Source organism: Triticum urartu, chromosome 7, assembly GCF_003073215.2.
Source record: "Triticum urartu cultivar G1812 chromosome 7, Tu2.1, whole genome shotgun sequence".
In the NCBI taxonomy this organism is placed as follows: domain Eukaryota; kingdom Viridiplantae; phylum Streptophyta; class Magnoliopsida; order Poales; family Poaceae; genus Triticum; species Triticum urartu.
In genome coordinates, this window is record NC_053028.1 from 63,502,735 (window position 1) to 63,526,326 (window position 23,592).

The window sequence follows — 23,592 nt, forward strand, 5'->3', positions numbered from 1 at the left end:
TACAGCACCACCAGAACTTGCAGCAACACCAGCAGCAACTGAGGCTCCAGTTGGGGGAGTCAGTCGTCATAGCAGCAACAGACCTCACGGTCTAGGGTGCGTCCCGCAGCAGCGCCGGAGCTTGAGGCGGCAACACAAGAGCTCTCAGGCAGCGATGCCGCTGTCTCAGCGGCACCAGAGCTTGCAGAGCTCGCGGTCCGTGCTACCACCATCGCAACAACACCACTTTGATAAGCGATCCGGCTTGTGGCGAGGCGTGGTAAGCGGGCATGTATCCATGATGTCCTGTCCTGGAACTGATTTCCCATAGAAACGTGTAATTGTCTCTTCTTCGCTCCGGTGATAGCTTGCCTGTGACGTTTCCTTTGGTTTTCATTTCGAGCGAAATGTGCACAGAGGATTACTATGTAGCGTTTGATGCATACTATGGACTGTGTAGACTGACTCACGTAGTTCTTGTAGATGACCAAGCGCTTTAATCACGAATTCGCGAAACAATTGGAGATTTTTTTTTGTTTGAGAGAACAATTGGAGAGTATTGGGACCGGAGAGTATTAAACAAGTGCAATTTTTGGTATATTGTGTGCAAATTTTGTTATTGTTTATTTCACATATTTTTTTCATTTTCTTTTTTACTAAAGGGTAATACCAATGTCAATAATTCATTCTTTCTTAGAAAACTTCATTGTTTGATTTTTTTTGTTTGAATTCATTTTCTTTCTTCTTGAAGGACAATGCCAAAGCCAATAATTCATTCCTTCCTAGAAAACCTCATTATTTTGATTCTGTTTTAGTACTTATTTCTTTTTGTATTTCTTAAAGAGTAGTACTAGACCCGGTCATGGACAACCCGGCCCGCCGGCCTGAACCCGAAGCCCGACATTTGGGCCGGGCTCGGGCTCCATTTTCTGACCCGAAGCCCGGCCCGAAAGCCCGAATAAAGCCCGAAATATGTATTAAAACATATTTTGTTCAAAATATAGGTATAATAAATTAATATAATATCCCGAAAATGATTAATTTAATTAAAATATGCCACTGTTCATGTACTTTGGGCCGGGCCGGGCCGGGCTCGGGCTTGGGATTTTATCTTCGGGCTTTGTTAAGCCCGGCCCGAACCCAACCCGGCCCGACGTTTGCCCGGGTTTAAGTAATACCATGCAACTAATTCATTCTTCTTTAAAAAACTTCATTATTTTGATTTTGTTTTTGTTTCAATTTCTGTCTACTTTAATGGTAATACGAATGCCATTAATTAATTCATTCTTAGGAAACTTTTATTTTATGAAAATTCTTCTATTATATGCTTAGTTTTGCATACTATAGGAAAGTGCATTTTATGTGTAAATTGTGAGCAAAATTTCTATTATTTGTTTTTTCAGTTTCTTTTTTCTTAAAGATTTATATGAATGCCACTGATTCATTCTTTAGAAAACTTCATTATTTTGATTATTTGATTTTTTTTACTTTATTGCTTTCTCCTTTAAGGGTAATAGCAATGTCACTGATTCATTCGTTCTTAGATAACTTCCGTCTTGCGAAAATCCCACCATTATATGATTGTCTTTCATATTATGGAAAAGCGTAATTTCTGTTTAAATTGTGTGTTGTCCTTATTAGTTTAATTTTGTTTAAAGGACAATACTAATGACACTAAAATTTTTCCGAGAAAACTTTTTTGTGCTCTTCTTACGTTAGTATATTAGTATAGAGGATGAGAACGCTAGAAAAAGTAGAAGTTTTTATGTTTTATTATGCTATAGATAGGTGCATAATATTATTCATCCTTTAATTTTGTTTGTTTGTTTAATTTAGAATTAAGAATATGGTTACGTACAACCACATGATTGGTCATTAGCTCTAAGATATAAGTATTGTTGTCGTCGTATTGGAGCATTAAGTGCAGAGCTTTCACCAAGCCCATGCAGTGCAAAAGCCCTGCCCATGATCTTGCACGGTTTAGTTTCAAGAGGAACGACACAGCAGGCACGTCCTGGGGAAAATATCTGATGCACTGGAGCTTGTGCTGCCACCGATGCACGAAAGTCATATTGTGCTTTTAAAATGTTCAAAAAAATCTGAAAAAAGTTAACACACTCACACAACAGTAATGTAGGTTGTCACAAAATTTCAAGTCAAAATTCACAACATAACTCGAAAAACAAAAATAGAAAACTTCAACACTAAATAGTACATAACATAACTCGGCCTTAGATTTGGCCTATTATCACACTGATGTCAAATTTGTCATTTTTGTGTCTCAAAAAATATTTCAAATTTTTATACCAAATTTTGTGACATCATACATTAATGTTGCGTCAACGTGCTAGATATTTTAATATATTTTATGACATCCGGTGCACCGATAACACCACAAGTGTGGGTGCACCGGATACATTCCTGCACGTCCAGCTCCGTGAGCTGCGCGGCCTCTGCGTTGCAAAAAGAAAAGAAAAAAGTAACCAGCCCAAGTTTTAAAATCAGTCACCTGACCACTAGCCGCTCCCTTAAGTAATAACTATATCGTTTACAATAGAAGAGGTCAGGAAATCCCGGGGGTTTATCGTACCACACCCTTGATTCCTGTCTCTCAAAACTAAAGCGTGCAAGATCATGGGCACACCCATTAGCTTCTCGCATACAATAATTTATATTGACCTTGCCGGATTAACTTATCAACTTTCGACAATTATCGGTGATCACTAGTCCCGACGCCCAATGCTCAGACGGATTTTGAATAGCTTGAAAAATCTCCATAGAATCGCTCTCAAATGCAGTAGAGAGGATATCAGGCTTTTCTGCTAGGCGTAGCCCCAATAACACCACTAACACCTCTATCGTATGAGCGTTATGATGTTCAAATTCCACAACTGCAGCCATGAAGCTTCCTAACGAGTCGCGTAGGATTGCACCACACGCACCTGCACCCAGTCTGAGTCCACGTGGTATGAAGCATCGGCATTCAATTTAATACATCTCGTTGCCGACCTTGACCAGCAAGTTTCCCACTATGAAATAATCTTCTTTTCAGCTACCCAATTAAAACGATACCTCTGATTTGCAAAGTTGTTCGAGCTGCTGATACAATACTCTCGTTGTGGGAAACCGGATACCGTTCCCACCATCTATACCAGCATACTACCATCACCAATTCCATCGCATTGGGGGCATATATGAACATATAAGCTCGTTAAGGATAGGCAAGGGAATGGGGTTGGTGGTTACCTTTACCATATTTCAATTTAAGAACAAGTTACAGTTACCACACTTTTTTTTCTAAGAACAGGCTACCTTTGACACACATTTTTTTAGGGGAACCTTTACCATATATGTGGACGACAATTTTGAACCCCCTCCACAAGAATGAACGCCCCACCCACTCCCTGGCCCAACACAGCCCACACACATGCACACCTCTACCAAACATAAACCCATCCTACGAACCAATTTGTGGTTGAGATGGTTAGGTGGACAGTGGTATCCTAACCTACCAGGGTTCAAATCCTGGTGCTCGCATTATTTCTGGATTTATTTCAGCATTTCCGGCGATGCGCTTTCAATGGGAGGAGACGTTCCCGTCGACAACGAGGCGCCTACGGTGGCTTCGTAAATCTCAAGATGATATGCCGGCTCAGTCTTTCGGAGCTGCTCGTAAGGGAAGGGTCTACGTGTGTGCGTTCATACGGGTGAGTGTATGCGCGTGTATATGAGCGCTTGTGTCTGTACTGATGCTAAAAAAAATATAAACCCATCCATCGACGTCATTCATCATGAGCGCCCCTATATTTCGCATTCAGCGAGACATAAGGAACCCTCGCTGAAGGGAAGGGCGAATTGGGCCCGGGCACAGAAGAGGCCACAGCCTTGTATTTTTTTCGTTTTCTGTGTTCATTCTTTTTTATCTTTTACTTTTGTTTATACTATTAAATTGTAAGTATGTATGTATGTATGTATCGGGCCTAGATGCCCGGGCACCTAGGTGCCTCAAACATATATATGTAAGTTGCTTGAATTCTAAATTTGGGTAAGTAATATTTTTGATCGTGGGTTATTTGTCAAGATTTGTGTTGTTTTTATTTTATTATGTGTGTTTAGGCCAAACTTAGCCATGTTTAGGGTAAGTTGATATTTTTCTTGATTCTTAGGCCAATTTTTTTGACTTGCCCTGGAGTAAGTCAAATTTTCTTTTCTTTTTGTATGCATTTTTTGCTTTTGCTTTTCTTTTTCTTTTTTCCGGGTTTTCTTTTTCTGCATGGGTATTTTTTCATATTGCATGAGTGGAAATGTAAACACGCAAGTACCGTCGAATATATGTATAAATTACACTAGGTGTGAAAGTTGCACTACTATATGTTTATTCATGCATATTTAAAAAGTGTCATTTCAGTGTAAAGTTGTGTGCAAGTTTTTTATTTTTATTTTCTTTTTAAAGGTAATACCAATGCCAGTAATATTCATTATTTATTAGAGAAATTAATTATTGTTTTTTTATTTATTTCTTTTGACTGCTGACGGCGAAGCTCTATGGGAGAGTCTTTTCCATGAAGATGAAGCACGTGCGTGGCTGCCGCCTGGCAGAGCCTCGTGCCAGGCGGATCGAGGTCGGCTTGCCGGCCGGCTCGCCCGAGGTCTCCGACAACGAGGATGAGACTGGCTTCGACGACACCGTCCCGGCTCCCGCGCCTCCTGTGCACGCCGGCTTCACCATGGAGTGGGCACAGGCGCACTACAACGCCGCCATGGCGGAGGTGCAGCCTGCGCCAACGCCTCTATCGACATTCCAGCAGACGTAGGAGGGACAATGGTACAACCTGTTTCTCCTAGAGCAACACCGGCTGACGGATGGCTAGATCTACGGCGAGCCGGCGAGCGAGGAGGGCGTGGCGGCCATGGCCGTGGCGATCCCCAACTTCGCCGTGGAACAACGTGTAATCTTCGATGTCGTCGGCGCTGAAGCCGCCACTCGACACGAAGCAGCCACCGCGGGGGCGCAGCTGCAGGCGAACGCGTTACGCGAGCTGCGCCGTCGACGAACCATCAGTCGGCCCGATGGGACGAAGACAGCGCCGGCGCCACCATTGTGGACCTCACGTCCACCGACGATGGACAGGTCGTGGACTCCTTCGAGGATAAGTACGCCACGGAAGGCGGCGGTGCCTTGTGTCCCATATGAGCCGATCCGTCTTTCACATTGCAGACAACATGCCCTAGTCATCATCAATGAAAATGCCTTTACTGCTTGTAGTTTTGTCCACGAGTTTAGGAGCTCGAATTTCGAGGCTCACAATCTCGCTAGGCATGCACTTTTGCTCGGAGGTTGGCCTGCCCGAGGAGTTGAACTTCCTTCCTGTAACTGTTTCGACAATCTAAATAAAGCCCGGCGAGAATGTCTAAAAAAACAATGAAAATGCCAGTTTTTCTGAAAAAAAGAAAAAGAAAAAATATAAGAGTGTTTAGATCATTATTTTTTAAAGAAAAATATCGAGTAGATTACACTCCAAGATCACGCTTAGCTACCAAAGACTTCTTTATGCAGAGTGTAGTCACCGCTGACGCAGACGCAGAGTGCTCTGTCCGACGATAAGCAGAGATATCGCCGCTCCTGCTGCCGGCCGCCCGGCGCGCGCTCGGCCCCACCCGCCGGCGAGATGCCGCTGGAGCGCTTCGACCTGCAGATCTCGTCCCGGGAGCTGGTCCAGGCCTCCGACCCTCCCCCGGGCTTCCCGGCCGTGCACGCCGTCTCCAACCTCGACCTCCTCCTCGGCCCCTTCCCCATCTACCTCGTCTGCATCTACCCGCCCCCGCCGCGCGGCCTGGGCCCCGTCCTCGCCGCCGTCCGGGCCGCGCTCCCGGCCTACCTCTCCCGCTTCTTCCCCTTCGCCGGCCGCGTCGTGCGCCGCCCGGGCACCAACGTCCCCGAGGTCGCCTGCGACAACGCCGGCGCCGAGCTCGTCGTCGCCGACGCCGCCGGGCCCCCCCTCGCCGCCGTCGACTTCGCGCGCGTCGACCGGTCCCTGGGCATGATCCAGATCCCGTTCGACGCGGGGCTCGCGCTGTCGCTGCAGCTGGTCCGGTTCGCGTGCGGGGGGTTCGCGCTCACCGTCGCCACCAACCACCTCCTCGCCGACGGCCGCGCGTTCGTCGTGCTGCTCAATAGCCTCGCGGAGATGGTCCGCGCCGGCGGCGGGGGCCTCTCCCGTGGGCCGCTGCTCGACCGGTCCTCCCTGCTCGCCCCGCGGTCGCCGCCGGTGTACCGCCCGTCGCTGGACGCGGAGTTCGCGAGGTTCACGCCGGCGACCATGGTCAATCCCCTCCTGGCCGCGGCCATGGAGCGGCGCCTGTACCGCATCGACGCGGCCGACCTCGCCGGGCTCCAGATCGCGGCGTCGTCCGGCGATGGCCGCCGCACCTCGCGCTTCGTGGCGCTGTGCGCGCACGTCTGGAAGCTCCTGGCCCGTGCGGTGGGCGAGTCCGACCCCAACTGCCGGATGGCGTGGATCGTCGACGGGCGGAAGTGCGTGGAGCCGTCGGCGGGCGCGCTGGACATGTACATGGGGAACGTGGTCACCTACACGTCCCGCGAGGCGAGCGTGGCAGGGCTGCTGCGCGCGCCGCTGCACGAGGTGGCGGCCGCCGCGCGCGCGGCCATGGCGTCGGTGATGACCAGGGAGAGGTTCCAGGAGCTGGTGGACTGGGTGGAGGTGAACAAAACGGCGTACAAGGACGGCGGGAAGTGGACGGAGGCGGTGAACCTCGGCCTGGGCAGCCCGGCGCTGGTGATCTCGGGGCTGCTCCCGTTCGCCATCGACGGGGACCTGGGGTTCGGGAAGCCGAGGCTGGTCCTGCCGTGGCTGCGGCACGGCCGGCTGGGGTCGGCGTCGGTGACGGTCGTGCCCTGCCCGGGCGGGGACGGGTCGTGGTTCGTCGGCGGCACACGGCTGTGGCCGCGGCTAGTGGAGGTGATCGAGGCCGGCCCAGAGAGCCTGCTGAAGCCGGTGACCGCGGCGAGCCTGGGGTTCGAGGCGCCCCACGGCTCTCGTTTGTGAGCTCGTGGCGAGCAGTGCTGTGGTTCTCTATCTAGAAATTGTGTAACCTCTCGAGATCATTCATAATACTATAATGATTTCTGTTTGAGATTCGGAAAGGACGCCGCTAACTGCCACACGTGTGGCATATATGACATGCGCCCACACACCGTGTGTGGTGTGAGTAGGAGGCAGCCCACACGGGCTGTGTGTGGGTGGACATTGGAATTGCCCACACGTGTAGGCGCGGCTACTTCGTGCCACATGCCCAACAAGTACTACTCATCTTCACTTCATGCGTGTGGCACGAAGCAAAAATGTCCAGACGTCCTGACGCAGCTACGTTAGGTACCTCGCGGGATGACTATTTAGTTGCCATCCTGGTTGGCAGATGTAGTTATCCGGGATGACAAGTGTAGTTGTAAAAGCATGGCAACTCTATCTGTTTTGGTTAATTATAGTTGCCATGTCTAATTTATGGTAGTTGCCGCGTGTAATCAAACCGTAGTTGCCGTGTGTGATTAACTACTTGCCACATATGGTCAAAACAGTAGTTGTCATGTGTGTTTACCTAGTTGCCACGTGTGGTCCAACCATAGTTGACATGTATTGTTAATTACAGTTGTCATGTGTGTTTATCTGGTTGCCACGTACGCGCAACTGCAGTTGCCGTGTAGCAAAGAATCACAGTTGCCATGTGTGTGTACCGAGTTGCCGTGTAGCAGAGAATCACAGTTGCCGTATGTGTGTGTACCGAGTTGCCACGCTCGCGTAACTGCAGTTGCCGTCCACAACATAGGAGTGTCGTGTGGGCGAAAAGCAGTTCGCCCATACAACACAGCTGGTAAACAGCGTGGTGCGGGCGTGTGGGCAAACTTTTCAACGCCCACACATCGACCCCATCCTACGTAGCACAAAAAATCAACCTTTTCGTGTCAAAATTCGTGCAGAAGACACTGGACGACGATCCAGACGTGTGGGCGAGTTGAAAACGCCCACCCATGTAGGCGTTAGACTTTTCGTTCGGAAATATGTTCTTCCGAGCAAGCAGATTCTCTGCAAGTCTTCTAAATATACAATATAAACAACTGAAGTTGTTGGTTGGTTTTTCCATTAGGCAGACGATATTTGTAATTTCGAATTGCTCCCAAGGCATACTGATCTGATTGTTATTGAAAGATGAACTGGAAGTGACACTGAAACCAATCTACGATAAACCAATTCGCTATCGCTGAACAGATCGAGTTGGCTGCACGAGCTCTAAAATTCACACAGCGTAGAATCATTAGCTTCAGATCAATGCAGTGTGAGTATACATGTAAGAGCATCTTTAACAGAAACCCAAAAAACGACACGCTAGTATAATTTTACAATGTCATTTTAGTAATTTTAGCGCGCCGTGGTCGATTCAGTTCAGCAGAGGCACAAAAATATAACGCGTAACGGACAGCGCGCAACAGTCCAGCAGACGCACTAAAAAAATAAAGCGCCACAAATATATCTACAACAAACAGGTTCCTTAACATTTATAAATAAGTCCATCTGATCAAAACAAAAACGCAATTGGATCCCCAATAGTTGGAGCAATCTAGTTTGCTGACCTTGCAAATCATCTTCCGCCGGGCACCGCACGTGAGCTAGCTTGATGTGAATCGCAAATGCGAGCTAGCTAGCTTCCCTTAATCATTGGAGCAAGCCAGCAGAAGGGCAACGGCGGCTCCCGGCCAGCGAACTCGAGGCGGCGAGCTGCAGCCGGCGAGTAGAAGGGCAGCGTCGGCTCTGTCCCGTGCTAGGACGAGCAGAGACAAGAACGCATAGGAGTGGCCGCGGCCGGTGGCGGCGTGCTGCAGCCCCTGCAGCGGCGAGCTCGAGGCGGGACGAGCAGAGGAAGCAGAGCAGTTTGTCTTCGCGCTTTAAATTGTCCAGCGCGCTGTACGCCGCGCACCAAATATCCTGCGTGTGATGCAGAAATTCCCAGCGCGCTGGATGGATTTTACAGCGTGCTGGCTTTTGCAACGTCTGTTGGAGATGCTCCACGCGCTAAATTGACGTTTTTTCCAGCGCGGGCTACTTTTAGCGCCTCTGTTGGAGATGCTCTAAGTGGCAATGATGCGTATGACTGAATAGCGAAGGGGGAAATGTTTTCGCGTTACACTGCTCTTGCAAACTCACCTCAAAACTGCTCTAAAACTATAAAATACTCTAGGGACGAACAAATTAATCTCAGCTGAATCCATCAAACTAATCACAGTTGAGACAAGCTAGGATGCCAGATATTGCATTTCACTGGTCAGTGGTGAATCAGAAGGAAAACTCAATCTGCATCCCAACTTTTTTTTTTTGAGGGCCATCTGCATTCCATCCATTTTATTTATGGTCAAAAAAGTTTAATTTAAAATGCATGCTCGTCTTATTCATTGAAATGTAGGCAGTAGATGTCGCTGAACCGAGGAACGAGCTCTAGAATTCAAACAGCATGGAATCATTAGCTGCAGACCAGTATTGTACGTATGCTTGTAAAATTCACAATATCAGTACAAAGGCAGATGTCTATGAACCGACAATTGTCCAAGTTACAGATAGATCTTCGTTGGGAAATTAGACATTTTTCATTAACCTTAATCCAGATTATCACCATCACAAGATTATTGACATGACAAATCGCATAGGACATACGTACATACTAGAAAGATCTAGCACATACCATGTATATGAACCAAATGCACATGTCAATAAAGAAAGATTTAGGACATACTCCCTCCGGTCCTTTTTACTCTGCATATTAGAATTCTCTGAAGTCAAACTTCACAAAGTTTGACCGTATTTATATGAAAAAATATCAACATTTGCCATGCTAAAGTTACACAATATAAAACTTTAAGTCATGACACATTTATTGGTATTGATTTCAGATTGTGAATCACTAGTAGAAAGTCCCGGTTCTTACTGGAACCGGGACTAAAGGCCCTCCACGTGGCCACTGCCTGAAGGTCCAATTTTATGAATTTTTTTGAATTTTTTTTAGAATTTTTTTAGAATTTCAAATTTCTGAATTATTTTAACCTCTAATCTCTAATCACCCCTCATCACTGCTCAATTTAACCTTTAATCTCTAATCACCACTCATCATTCCAAATCATCTAACTTCCCGAACGGTCACCCATCCTCTCACTACTTCAGCCTGAGCACGCTCAACTTCCGGGTTCTATTCTCCCTCGTTTCCAAATCTGCACTTGTTGTTTTTCTGACAATAGTAAGATGTCAATCCTATTAACCCTCAGGAATTTAGCTTGAGCATGAAGTCACACATTTCACTGTTTGAGTTTGAAACTATTGTTCTAAAAATCAATAATTATTTAGTAACACTAATATTTCTTGAATAAGTAGTTTGACCATTGTTTGACTATAGTTGACCAAAATTCAAAAAAACTGAAATAATTATTTAGTAACACTAATATTCTTGAATCATTATTTAGTAACACTAATACTTTTTGAATAAGTAGTTTGACCATAGTTTGACCAGATTTAACAAAAATTCAAAAAAAAACTTCAATTTGAGTATAACTTTTTTCCCTTTTAGAATTTGAGGATTCTAAAAAATTGCGAACAGGTGTATCATTTTCTTTTGATTTTTTCAAAACATAAAAGGCGATCCACGCGGGGGGGGGGGGGGGGGGGGGGGGGTAGAGTTTGAAAATGGGACCTTTAGTCCCGGTTTGAGACACAAACCGGGACTAAAGGGCATCGCACCCTTTAGTCCCGGTTTGTGTCTAAAATCGGAACTAAAGGTCTAATCTTTGTCCCAAACCGGGACTAAAGGGCATCGCACCCTTTAGTCCCGGTTCGTGTCTTAAACCGGGACTAAAGGGCTCAGGTGAACCGGGACTAATGCCTTAGCCGCACGAACCGGGACCAATGCTCACGTTAGTCCCGGTTCGTGACTGAACCGGGACTAATGTGAATATTGCCCCGTGACCAAAGCCCTGTTTTCTACTAGTGAATGTTGGTACTTTTTTCTATAAAGTTTATTAAACTTTACGAGACTTGACTTCAGTCAAATCTTATATGCGAACTAAAAAGATCGGAGGGAGTACGAGGGCACCGGAAACTCCGATGCAATAGCATCTTCGGCCATGATGGTGAAGATGAGGTGTTCTTCTGCCGTAGAGAAAGTGGTCGATGCAGACGAACGGATGTCGAGGATGTAGACGAATTTGAGTGAGTAGTCGCGCTGACACGCTCTTCAAAAACCTTATCGCCCCTCACCTTATGGAGATTCTCATGGAACATAGTTTGGGAGGCCTGGTCTCCCGGATGGTTGTGCATGCAGTCGCTGAGATGAGGTCATCGGAGAAGCAGCTCAGCACTACGAACTCGGCTAGAGAGTGTGTAATCTGTTTTTCTATTCTGTGTGTTCTGCCTAGCCTAATTTTTGTTCTTCCAGCAAGGCGCAAAGCTGCCTGAACTCTAGTTTGATTCACAAAATGCGTGGCGTTGCGTGAAGTGAGTGAGTGTGTGCATTATTGCTCTCTTTTCTCATGCTACAAGGAGTAGTAGAACAAGTCACCTTTTATATTGGTGATTCTTTCACGCCACTAACAGTATAGTTCTAAAACATACACATTTGCCATGGAATTCAAAGGGCCCTTTTGAGATTTCAGAATTTTAACTGGATGGAGATACTAGATTTAGTGGTATGAGGCCCATAATATCTAAGAAGCCCCCACTAGATCTCATAGGCACATTGGAGTGCATATATTCCAATTGTGCTATTTGATATACCAATAGTTCAATGAAGATCGATTAAGGTCATGCTCCACCTAGACAAGCAGCTACTCTTATCCACGACTAAACAGTGAACCATGCCTTGAATTTTCAATCTTGCGCAAACAAGACTCAGTGAATGTCGTTACCAGTACACGACATCTGAGGCTACTCTGTGGATTACTACAGATTACCCAATCTCATTGACTGTGACCAACAATCTAGCCCATATAGGTGTATTCTTTAAACACGGCCATGTAGGATGGCGTCTTTGCTTACATAAGTAAATAGAATACATTGAGAATAATCAACCTGCCTTACAGTATCAGTGAAAGAACTGCATATTCAGCGCAACGAGTTCACTAGACATCCTCTCCACTTGCAAATGTTTCTTTTCACAGGTCCTTCACGGGATCGACTATCGCATAGGTTGCATTTCCCTTTTCACAGTAGATGTGTCCAGTGTTGTGAGTTCCGCTTTCATTGTTGACCTCATTAAGACGGCCTTCTTACAAGACTTACATGACATTAGAAATTCAATTTGAATCACTATATCCTTTAAGCACTTTTGGATATCCGGTCTAGTGTATCCCATAGCTCATGGTCCACTTTAGATAGTGCATTACTCTTTCAAGAGCAGGGTTGGAACAAAATGTCTTAGTTTGCTAATAGAAAACGAGGTGTCAGGCCTCGTGGCATAGCTAAATACATAAGCGAGCTAATTAGTTGAGAGTATCTCAATTGATCTCTAGTACCCTATTGATTCTTTTGAACCAATAAACTATGATCATAAGGAGTTGGACACTGGTTTGCAATTGGAATGTCCAAATCTACCCAACACGTTTCCCATGTAATGAGATTGCACAAGAGTAATCCCAGTTTTCATTTAGCAATTTGATGTATAAGATACCATCATCTTTCCCAAGATCTTTCATCTCAAAATATTGAGATAACCAAGTTTTAGCCTTCTCAATGACTCTGAGGCTGGTCCCAAAGGTTTGTATGTTATCAAAATACAAGCAACAGATCACCCCCACATGCCCGCATAGTGGTAGTAGACACATTTGTCAGCTTCATTGACAACAAAGCCTATGTAAGTTGAAGTTTTATCAAACTTATCATGTCATTGCTTGGGTGCTTATTTCAAGACATACAAGGAATATTTTTGACCAACCGGTAGGATCGCTGCCTTTTCATTAAGAAGAGGTAAGTTCTTGGACCAGATTCATATTTTGGACTTCTTAGGCACATTTTCTTGGCCAGTGATTTTTCTCATGCTTGATTTAATGAGTTAATTTTCTTTTGGGCATTGTTTGTTGATTGTGAAAGTTCAAATATGTAGCAACTTTATTACCGTATGCAATATTACGGATCGCAATCTCGTAACTTCGCCATCGAGCCTTTGGATTCGCCTCCCCTTTGCCTGCCGCTTCAGCAGTTGGGGCGTGGAGGTGAATCTCGGTGCCTCCGCCCCATTTAGAAGTTCGGGTTAGGGTTTTTGTGTCCTCACAAGTGTGGCGGTATGGTTGATGGTGGCGCTTCTTCTTCGAGTTTGTTTTCCGGGCTTCGATCCTCGTTGAGTTCTTCCGACTGGACGTCGTCGATAGAGCTCAGGCGTAGATTTTTGCCGTTTCCTTGGGGCGGTGAGGTTAGGATTTTTCGTCGTGTGACGAGATTTGGTGTCAGGTGCTTCATATCTATTCAAGGGTTCAACAATGATGATTGCGGCTCTTGGGCACTAGTCCTTAGGAGCATGTTCACGAAGACTTTCTTGCTGTCATCGACAAGGTCAAGCCGTCTCCGACAGGCGAGAGACGACAGCGGCGCATCGGCGACTCGTTCTGGCGGTGGTAATGGTTGTTCGGTGATCTCGGAATCTCATGTACCTTTTTATTATATGAAGTGCTTTCTACTTTTGATGAACTTTTATAATAGATCAGCGAGATACAATACAAGATACAGGGAGTGTTATCCACGGTAACCACGTCACGTATCTGCCCTAACATGCATACATATTGGCTATCAAATTTCATCGTAAAACCAAAAGAGAACCATCACGGGTGCTTTATCGTGCAGTTTATTTTTTATGTTACAAGCAAGCTCGCCGTAGATAACTTTGAGCAGCTACAAGCCGAAGCTATGTTTTTCGTGGTTGAGCTTCGCATGCTATCTTCCGTGCATCGTTGATGCCAAACACAAAACATCTATAGCGGGCTCACAGACGAGAGCCGTGCGGCGCCTCGAACCCCAGGCTCGCCGCCGTCAGCGGCTTCAGCAGGCTCTCCGGGCCGGCCTCGATCACCTCCACCAGCCGCGGCCACAGCCTCGTGCCGCCCACGAACCACGACCCGTCCCCGCTCGGGCAGGGCACCGCCATCATCGACGCCGAGCCCAGCCGACCGTGCCGCAGCCACGGCGACACCATCCTCGGCTTCCCGAACCCAAGGTCCCCGTCGATGGCGAACGGGAGCATCCCGGAGATCACCAGCGCCGGGCTGCCCAGGCCGAGGTTCACCGCCTCCGTCCATTTCCCGCCGTCCTTGTACGCCGTTTTGTTCACCTCCACCCAGTCCACCAGCTCCTGGAACCTGTCCCTGGTCATCACCGACGCCATGGCCGCGCCCGCGGCGGCCGCCACGTCGTGCAGCGGAGCGCGCAGCAGCTCCGCAACGCTCGCCTCGGGGGACGTGTAGGTGACCACGTTCCCCATGTACATGTCCAGCGCGCCCTCCGACGGCTCGATGCGCCTCCGGCCTTCGAGGATCCACGCCATGCGACAGCTGAGCTGGGGTCGGAGTCGCGAGCTTCCAGACGTGCGCGCACAGCGCCACGAACCGGGAGGTCGGCCGCTCCATGGCCGCGGCCAGGAGGGGATTGATCATGGTCTCCGGCGTGAACCTCGCGAACTCGGCGTCCAGCCACGAGCTGTACCGCCGCGGCGACCGCGGGACGAGCAGGGCCGTCCGGTCGATCAGCGGCCCGCGGGAGAGACCCCCGCCGGTGCGGACCATCTCCGCGAGGCTATTGAGCAGCACGACGAGCGCCCGGCCGTCGGCGAGGAGGTGGTTGGTGCCGACGGTCAACGAGTAGCCCCCGCACGCGAACCGGACCACCTGCAGCGACAGCGCGAGCCCCGCGTCGAACGGGATCTGGATCATCCCGAGCGAGCCGTCGTAGCACGCGAAGTCGACGGCGGCGAGGGGGACCCCGGCAGCGTCGGCGACGACGAGCTCGGCGCCGGCATTGTCGCAGGCGACCTCGGGGACGTTGGTGTCCGGGTGGCGAACGACGCGGCCGGCGAAGGGGAAGAAGCGGGAGAGGTAGGCCGGGAGCGGGCGCGGACGGCGGCGAGCACGGGGTCCAGGCCGCACGGCGGAGGAGGGTAGATGCTGACGAGGTAGATCGGCAAGGGGCCGAGGACGAGGTCGAGGTTGGAGGCGGCGTGCACGGCCGGGAAGCCCGGGGGAGGGTTGGAGGCCCGGACCAGCTCCCGCGACGCGATGAGCAGGTCGAAGCACTCCAGCGGCATGTCGACGAGGTGGCAGGCGCGGCGATCTTTCTTCCTATCGTCGGAGCTCGGAGGAGTAGTACTCTGTATCCGCGTCAACGGTGACTCCACTCTGCACAACAAGCTTGAACTTCGACAGCCTCTTAGAGCATCTCCAACAGCCGCTCAATGCGCGGCGTCCAAAAAACAGGTTTATAGCACACAAGTAAATTTTTTTAGGGCGCTAGAAGACATTTGCTCCAACAAGCGCTGCCAAATATGTTGCGTGCGCGAGTCTAACGGTCCCAATCAAGCGGTCCCATCTGCAGCAGCCCAGAGTTTGCAGCGCGCGCGACTGGGTGCACTAAATATGCAGCGCGCGATGCCTTTTTGATGTGCGCGCTGCATTAGTTATAGCGCGAGCGCGCTTTTTGTGCGGCTGCTAGAGATTTTAAACCGGATCCGCGCGCGCTAAAAACAGTTTTTATACCGCACGGCGCTCATATAGCGTTTTTGTTGGAGATGCTCTTAAGTTGTACTTTTGGTCAAAGTTTGTTCGTGGTTTGGGTTTATTAGCCCCTAATATTTTGGTCAAAGTTTGATCATCAACTGGACTAACGAAAACGGCCTCTTGTATAAAGGCAATAAGTTTTTTGTTTCAGTTTGGCTAAGTCTCATTATATCCCAGCCAATGTTATATTTTTTTGATCTTGCATTGAGATTCGTACACAAAATTCTTTTCAGTTTTTTTTTCGTTTCATATACTATATCACTTGATTGAGACTTGGTTAAGTATCAGTTGGCTGAGACTTAGACACGTCTTTTTTGTTTTTTGTAAGGCATAAAAAAATATTTAGAAAACACGTTTCGTCTTGGAGCTTCATGAAGCTCAGTTGTCTTGAAAAAAAAAGAAAAATCACATTTCAAAGTTTCTTCTTTTCTTAAAGTAATTATACTCATATATAGATGTGCATTACATGTGCACAATTTTTTTTATAAGAAAATACATTGAGACACGAGCTACACAGAAAGGCAAAATGGTTGCTATTTTCTGTAGTGAACAGTACATTCACTGTTCATTATTTTTCGAATGATATTTGTCATTTTGATGTAGCTCGCTTGTCAATGTATTTTCTAAGAAAAATCTTAACACGGATAGTATACATCCATATGTTAATGTGTAATTCTTTATATATATTTTTGAAACTTTGAAATGCAATTTTTTGAAGTTTTTGTAAAAAAACCTCCATAGAGCTCGAGCACCAAAGGGATGCACTCCCGTTCAGGAAACACAATATATATATACTATTATTAAACAAGCGAACATTTTCTTTCTTACCAACACCCCATTTACTCTACATGGGTTAATTATGTCCGTCTGATTATCTAAGTCAATGAAATCTAACAAATCAGATTAATCTAAGCACCTAGCTGGGTGCAAATAGCAATTAAATAGGCGGACGAATCTTCTGGCAGACGAAAATTTCCCTGACCCGTTGCGGAAACTTCCTTGTATTGTCCTGATGACGTTGTGGCATGTATGGCACGTCCGCAACGAGATCACCCACGAGAAGAAGCCTCCACCAACTGAAGCATCTAGGCGATTCCTCCAGGGCTACATCAACTCCTTGATGTGCATCAAGCAACACCCTAAAGCTGACATGGAGAAGGGGAAGATGGTCGTCCTAGGGCCTCAGCAGCGCTCCGCTGCTCATGCGGCTCCGAAGGAGGACAGGAGATGGATACCACTTGGGAGGGAGAGCACCAAACTGAACACCGACGGGAGCTATGTCCCGGCGACAGGCGCAGCAGGTGGAGGGATGATCCTCCGTGATGATCTTGGGCAGATCATCTTCACGGCATGCAGGGAGCTCCGAGCATGTGATAACACCCTTGCAGCTGAACTTGAGGCGTGTAAGGAGGGGCTGGACTTGGCGCTGCACAGGACCGACCAGCCAATCGTCGTCGAGATGGACTCTTTGGAGGCGGTGGCCATGTGCACGGCCGCTTCGATTGATCGCTCTGTCCATCGCAAGCTCGTGCAGGATATCAAAAGACTGGCGACGACGGAGGGACGGAAGGTCCATTTTTCTCATTGTAGTCGTTCTCAGAATAAAGTGAGTCATGAACTTGCGTCTTATGGTCGTTGCACCCCCCGTACTGCTGTATGGTTCCATTCAGGAACGGATGCCGTTGTAAACTTGGTGATGGCTAAATTGCCACCTTGAGTAATGAGAATTTCTATTTCCCGCAAAAAAAAATCCCGTGTCCTTAAAATCACAGTGACTCCCAAATTCACGGTAACCTCCCGTGCCCCTCACAACCCATCTCCCACTTCTTCTGTTCTTCGTCCCCACGGCCCGATCACCTTCGCCTCCTCTTCTGAAGCCGTCGGTGTCCACCACGCGATCCCTCCTCTTCTCCACCAAGCCAGCCCGTCCCCACACGGTGAGCCCATGCAAATCGAGGCGTCTACCACGCAGAGGACGTCCGGGCGCACGAGGAGCCTCCATTGCGCTCCCTTTCGACAGCCACCCGGCGGTAACCCAGCGGACGAATTTTTCAAGGAAGCTTAGGGCGGTTGCTTGGGGTCCAGAAAGAATTTGTGTATTAACATGGGTGACTGGATTATGAGGTTAGCTTTGTTCTTCTGTTTTGGGGGCTGGGATTGGATTGAGTTGATTTGTGGTGTGTTTGCTTGCAGATGTCCAGAAGCTGGGGAGTGCAAAGTGGGTCAACTGGAGGTGCTTGGAAATGCAAAAGAACAAGACGAACACAAACTTAAGGCATGTGCAATTACGTAGAATTTAATATGCAATGCTCAGCTGTTGCGTTAGGTGTTATCGCAAATATAGCTCCTTGTACGTTTAGGGCCTGGTATGCTTATGTGACTGATTGGTATGTTAATATCTTCATATCCTCAAAAAAAAAACTCTTCAGAAGATTTTGAACTGAATTTGATTTTGTCAGTTCTCGGTGTTATAGTAATCGTGTTTTGTCTTTTATTTCCTCACATATGCTGGCTGGTTTCGGTATCATATTTGCATATGCTGGCTGGTTTAATACCATTAGCCTGCTGCCAATTTATGGCTTTTGAATTTAGAATGTGCACAAGTTAAATCCTTTTCTTTACCAGAAACAAATGTGCAGTATTAGCATGTACAACAATTATTTTATTTATCTTTGTTGAATAGTTTTTTCATGACGTTTATCTATAACCATTCAGGTCAGGAGCTTGTGGAACGCTTTAGTCGATGATTAATCTGTTCAAAGTACCATGTTCTCGATTAAGCAAGGTTATTTTTACATTTGTAACGGTCTCCCTCGCCTGACACGAGGAGGTATGCATGACCACTGCCACACCATCGCTATTGTTATCCCTCCTCGGGATTGGGTTTGACAATTTGTTTTGTGTGTGTTGTTCCCTGCAGTACATTGTGAGGGGCGGGCGGAACTTCTTCCCACTGCTCCCTGAGGCATTCAAGGGCGTCAAGCAGATCGGAGTCATCAGATGGTGTTCCCTGGTTCAGTCCCAGCTTCACTTTGCTCGGGATTTACAGGTCTATCAACTTGAGACACAACTTGAATATACACATCAATCGGTGTGTTCAAATTGAGTGATGGATTTAACACGTATTTGTTTTGTTCTGCGGCTTTGGTTCAAGTTTGTAAGTCTGTGTGCTGGCTCACGAAATATTTTTGGGGTGCTTTTTCAGGGTCTGGCACAAGCTAATTATGTCTGTATGATTATCTAAATCAATGAAATCTAACAGATCAGATTAATCCAAGGACCTACCTAGGTGCAAATAGCAATTAAATAGGCGGATGAATCTTCTGGCGGATGAAAATTTCCCTGCCCCATTGCGACAACTTCCTCATATGTAAATCCCGTGTCCCTAAAATCATGGCAACCTCCTGCGCCCCTCACCACCCACCTCCCACTTTTTCCGTTCTTCGTCCCCACGCCCCGATCCCCTTCGCCCTCCTCTTCTGAAGCCGCCGGCGTCCACCATGCGGCCAAGAACCTGAAAGATTCTTTGCTTGAAGCCAAGTCCAACATCATTGTTAAGGTTCGTTAGTCTCATGTATCTCCAACTTTAGACATGTAACTGAGTTTTCACCGTCTGAAGCTTTGGCTTGCAGCCGAACACCCACAACTATTGTTTATTGTTTTCTTTAGCTTTATAACTTGCATTGGGCATTGTTTATTACTTGTTCTTGCTTAATTGAGCATTTCATATTGTCCAACTTGGAAGATGGTAATTATGTACAACTGATATTTTGTCCCATTTGGTATGCACTTTGGACTATCATGTCAGGTGTTCAATAAACTGTCTTTTCGCTTTCAGATTGGTCTCAGGAAAGGTTCTAAATCTTTTGAGGAAGCACTTGCAACTGGGTTCACTGAGGAGAGCGGGACATTGGGAGACATATACGAGACGGTTTTGGGCAGATATCTTGTGCTCCCGTTCATCTCAGATTCTGCATAGGTGCGCATCATGCTAACTAGCTTTTCGCACGATTTTAAGATTTTCTTTGTCAAGTGTTTGTTTAGACCAGGCTAGCTTTCAGGATGATGTTTCCTTGGTTTAATTAATTAATTAAATTTGCATGCTCTGGATGAAGCACATTACGAATCATTCACTGCATGATACATTTGTGAGTCCCGCCATCACTTTATTCTATCCTTGTAATTGAAGTTCTCATTGGTTAGAACTAAAGAAAATGATTTGGGGTGAAGCGTTGAAGGCCTGAAGCCAAATGTTCCTAATAAGGAACATGACCTGCACAACTCCTGTGAAACAAGGCCAATGCTATGTGCAAGATTTTATTGCTTCATGCAGACACTTTTTATCATTCACTTTTCATATTCATATCTCTATGGTCGCCATAGATGCTGCTGTTACATGGATTTATCACTATTTTTCATGTGTTGTTGTAAACAAAACACCCTCTATACTGATATATTTGGGAACGGAGGGAGTAGTATACAATAAGCCTCATTTCACGCAGGAGAGCTAACATTACATGGAAGTTAATTAATGTCAATATGAATTCAGAAATAGATACTCACACGAATTTCATGCTTTGATCGAGACGTGTGTTGCATGTGCATACTTACTAGTGGTTATTAAAGGCTTACTAGGAAGAACCCTATTCCGCCGAGACGAAGGCACCAAGCGTCGAAGCCTGTTCGGCTTTGCGGAGACGGAGGGACGAAAGTGTTGAAGGAAAAAAACTAATGGGCCTTACCACCGACTGATGGCCACTGTTATGAGAGGAACTGGACGGTCATCAACATCTGGAACTGGGCTGCTATTTAGGGTGAATCCTATATGACGCTTATTGCGACTGATTGTCGACCAAAGGGAGCTGCGTAAGACATAGTAAGATGGGCCGACCCATTTTAGTTTATTGTACTTTCCAAAGATCCGGTTTTTTAAACATTCTAGCAGGTTCTGGTCTGGTCCGATTTGGCTTTTTAATGGTTTCTTTAGTTTTTTTCTTATAATTATTCTTCAATAACTAAACAAGTGTTCAACTTTGTAAAATATATTGGAAAAAAGTTAAAAAGTTTATAATTTAAAATTATGTTCTTGTTTTAAAAAATCTTTTATTTTAAAATTTTCTTCAAAACATTCAAAAAATATTTGGAATTTCCCAAATTGTTTGCTTTATCCAAAAAAGCCCATTGATTTTAAGACATGTTCATACTTAAAAAAAGGAATTTCAAAAGTAATCATAGTTTTAAAAAATATTCAGGAATTTCAAAAATTGTTTGGAATTTTCATTTAAAAATATAAAAAAACTACTTTTAAAAATTAAGAAATATTCATGTTTTTGCACACAAAAAGCAAAACCAATTGCAACTTTTTTAGGAAGATTAAAAAACCAGACGCAGAAACAAAAAGTGAGGGCTCGTGCGGAGACGGAGGATGCAACCATTCCTTCCTGGAGGGTGTCGGTGGTATCCACCCCCACCTCCCTCCGCGTGCCCGGGGAAACCCGAGGACTCATCTGGGCAGCAGCGTCGTCGGCGTCGCATCCCTTCTTGGAGGTGCTGCTTGGTACGCGGTGGTTCGGAGCCTCAGTCTGTGGTGGACTATATCCGGTGGGCGCCGCGGTGGCGGGTCATCCGCGCTTTGCCGAGCTGCCGTGGTTGGCTTTTGTTTCTTCTTCTTTTTCTTTTGGTGTGTTGTGCTTCTCGCCACAGCGATATCTGTACTCGGTGTTGGTTGCTTTGGAATACACACTGGTAGAAAAAGGGCCTATAGTCCCGGTTCGTAAGGGCCTTTAGTCCCGGTTTCTGAACCGGGAGAACCAGGACTAAAGCACTTTAGTCCCGGTTCAATCCAGAACCGGGACTGATGGGCCTCCACGTGGGCATTGCGCAGAGCCCAGCCAGGAGACCCTTTGGTCCCGGTTGGTGGCACCAACCGGGACCAATAGGCATCCACGCGTCAGCATTTCTGTGGCTGGGGTTTTTGTTTTTTTTGAAAGGGGGGGGTTGGGGGTTTTGGGGGGTTAATTTAGGTGTTTCATATATTGTGTTAGCTAGCTATAATTAATAGAGAGAAGTGTCCTCTCTTACGTCCGTGCTTGGTCGACGCTACGTACTATACATATGTATAGAGAGGACTAGACACGCTAGTTAGCTAGTAAGCAAACGAAGGAAACAGAAGATCGTCATGAACATATATGCATACAGAGAGAAGTGATATCGACCACCTCTCCTTCTCCGAGAGATTGGTCGAACAACAAGTTTTCGTATATCTATCCGACACTACCGGCTACATATATACAATAATTATCTCTTACAAATATAATCATACGGACTCATGGTCCACATAGTATTCTCCGTCTTCAGCGATCACTTGGTCAAGAAAGAATGCCGCCAATTCCTCTTGAATTGCTCGCATGCGAGCTGGTGCTAGGAGTTCATCCCGCTTCCGAAACATCTAATTTGAAGAAGGGGGTCAATACATATATATATATGAATGAATGAAACTCAATACAAATGATGGTAATAAAATAAAATTGTGAATGTTGTTATTTACGTACTTCATATTGTTCGTCAGAGTACCCGCCCCGCTCACAGGTCGTGTGGCGGATGGACTGGCAGATGTAGTATCCACATAAATCATTCCCTTTTTCCTGCCACAACCACTTTACAAGAAATAGAGGTCAATCAAACTGATAAGCAAGAATGCTAAATGGTATTGATGAAACTAGCGCTTGAATCACTAGGAGATGCGCGGAACATGCTACTATAGTACTTACTTTCGGGTGTCTAAATTCCAGCTCCTTCGGCAGTCCCGGAACTTTTCTGGTGAATTTTCTCCAAACCCTGCCGGACAAAGAAAACAATTACTTGATATCAGGAAATGAACAAAGTTGCTGATATGGTGGATAATGATCGATTTAACTTACTTCTTGAGGATTTCAGTCATGTCCGCATACTCCTGGGGATCGATTTAACAAAGTTCAGCAACACCTTCCAAATATCGTTATTTGGAAGGCCTTTGCTGAAATTCATACAAAAAGGCAAATTATCCTATTCGGGACACCATTCCAAAATAACTTTGGAGGACTTCGTCATGTCCTGGTTACTTCCGGCTAATGATGAAGCCATGGATTTCTTCAATACTTTGACACTAGGAAACCTCTCTCGACCCCTCGGCGATCCTCGACCCCTCGAACCCTCGACGACCCTGGAACCCTCGACCCCTCGGCGATCCTCTTCTTCCTCTCATGTTCGAGAGGATCGCCGAGGGGTCGGGAGGTTGCGTAGTGTCAAAGGATTCAACAAAACCATGTCTTCATCATTAGGCGAAAGTAATATGTGCATGATGGTACGAAGCTCTCCAAAGTTATTTTGGAACGGAGTCCTAGATAGGATAATTCGCTTTTTGGTACAAAGTTCAGCAAGAACCTTCCAAATATCGTTATTTGGAAGGCCTTTGCTGAAATTCATACAAAAAGGCAAATTATCCTATCCGGGACACCATTCCAAAATAATTTTGGAGGACTTCGTCATGCCCTGGTTACTTCCGGCTAATGATGAAGCCATGGATTTCTTCAATACTTTGACACTAGGAAACCTCTCTCGACCCCTCGGCGATCCTCGACCCCTCGAACCCTCGACGACCCTGGAACCCTCGACCCCTAGACGACCCTGGAACCCTCGACCCTCGACCCTATAGAACCCTCGACCCTGAAACCCTCGACCCTTGACCCCTTAACGACCCTCGACCCTCTACCCTAGTTCCCGACCCTCGACCCCTCGGCGATCCTCGACACCCTCGTTCCCGATAA

General features: G+C 46.7%; 1 protein-coding gene and 1 pseudogene across 1 annotated transcript; one reads left to right on the top strand and one right to left on the bottom strand.

Annotated features, from left to right (window-relative positions):
* The first annotated feature begins 5,421 nt into the window (after nucleotides 1-5,421).
* On the top strand, nucleotides 5,422-7,134 carry LOC125521541 (rosmarinate synthase-like). Its single transcript, XM_048686602.1, has one exon. It carries the CDS (start codon nucleotides 5,649-5,651, stop codon nucleotides 7,044-7,046), a length of 1,398 nt encoding a protein of 465 aa, XP_048542559.1. The 5' UTR covers nucleotides 5,422-5,648; the 3' UTR covers nucleotides 7,047-7,134.
* A 6,670-nt stretch (nucleotides 7,135-13,804) lies between these two features.
* On the bottom strand, nucleotides 13,805-15,905 carry LOC125521934 (annotated as a pseudogene).
* Nucleotides 15,906-23,592: the final 7,687 nt, after the last annotated feature.

What these genes read in the sequence shown, in the direction of transcription:
- LOC125521541 (XM_048686602.1), top strand. Translation starts at nt 5,649, where the DNA reads ATGCCGCTGGAGCGCTTCGACCTGCAGATCTCGTCCCGGGAGCTGGTC.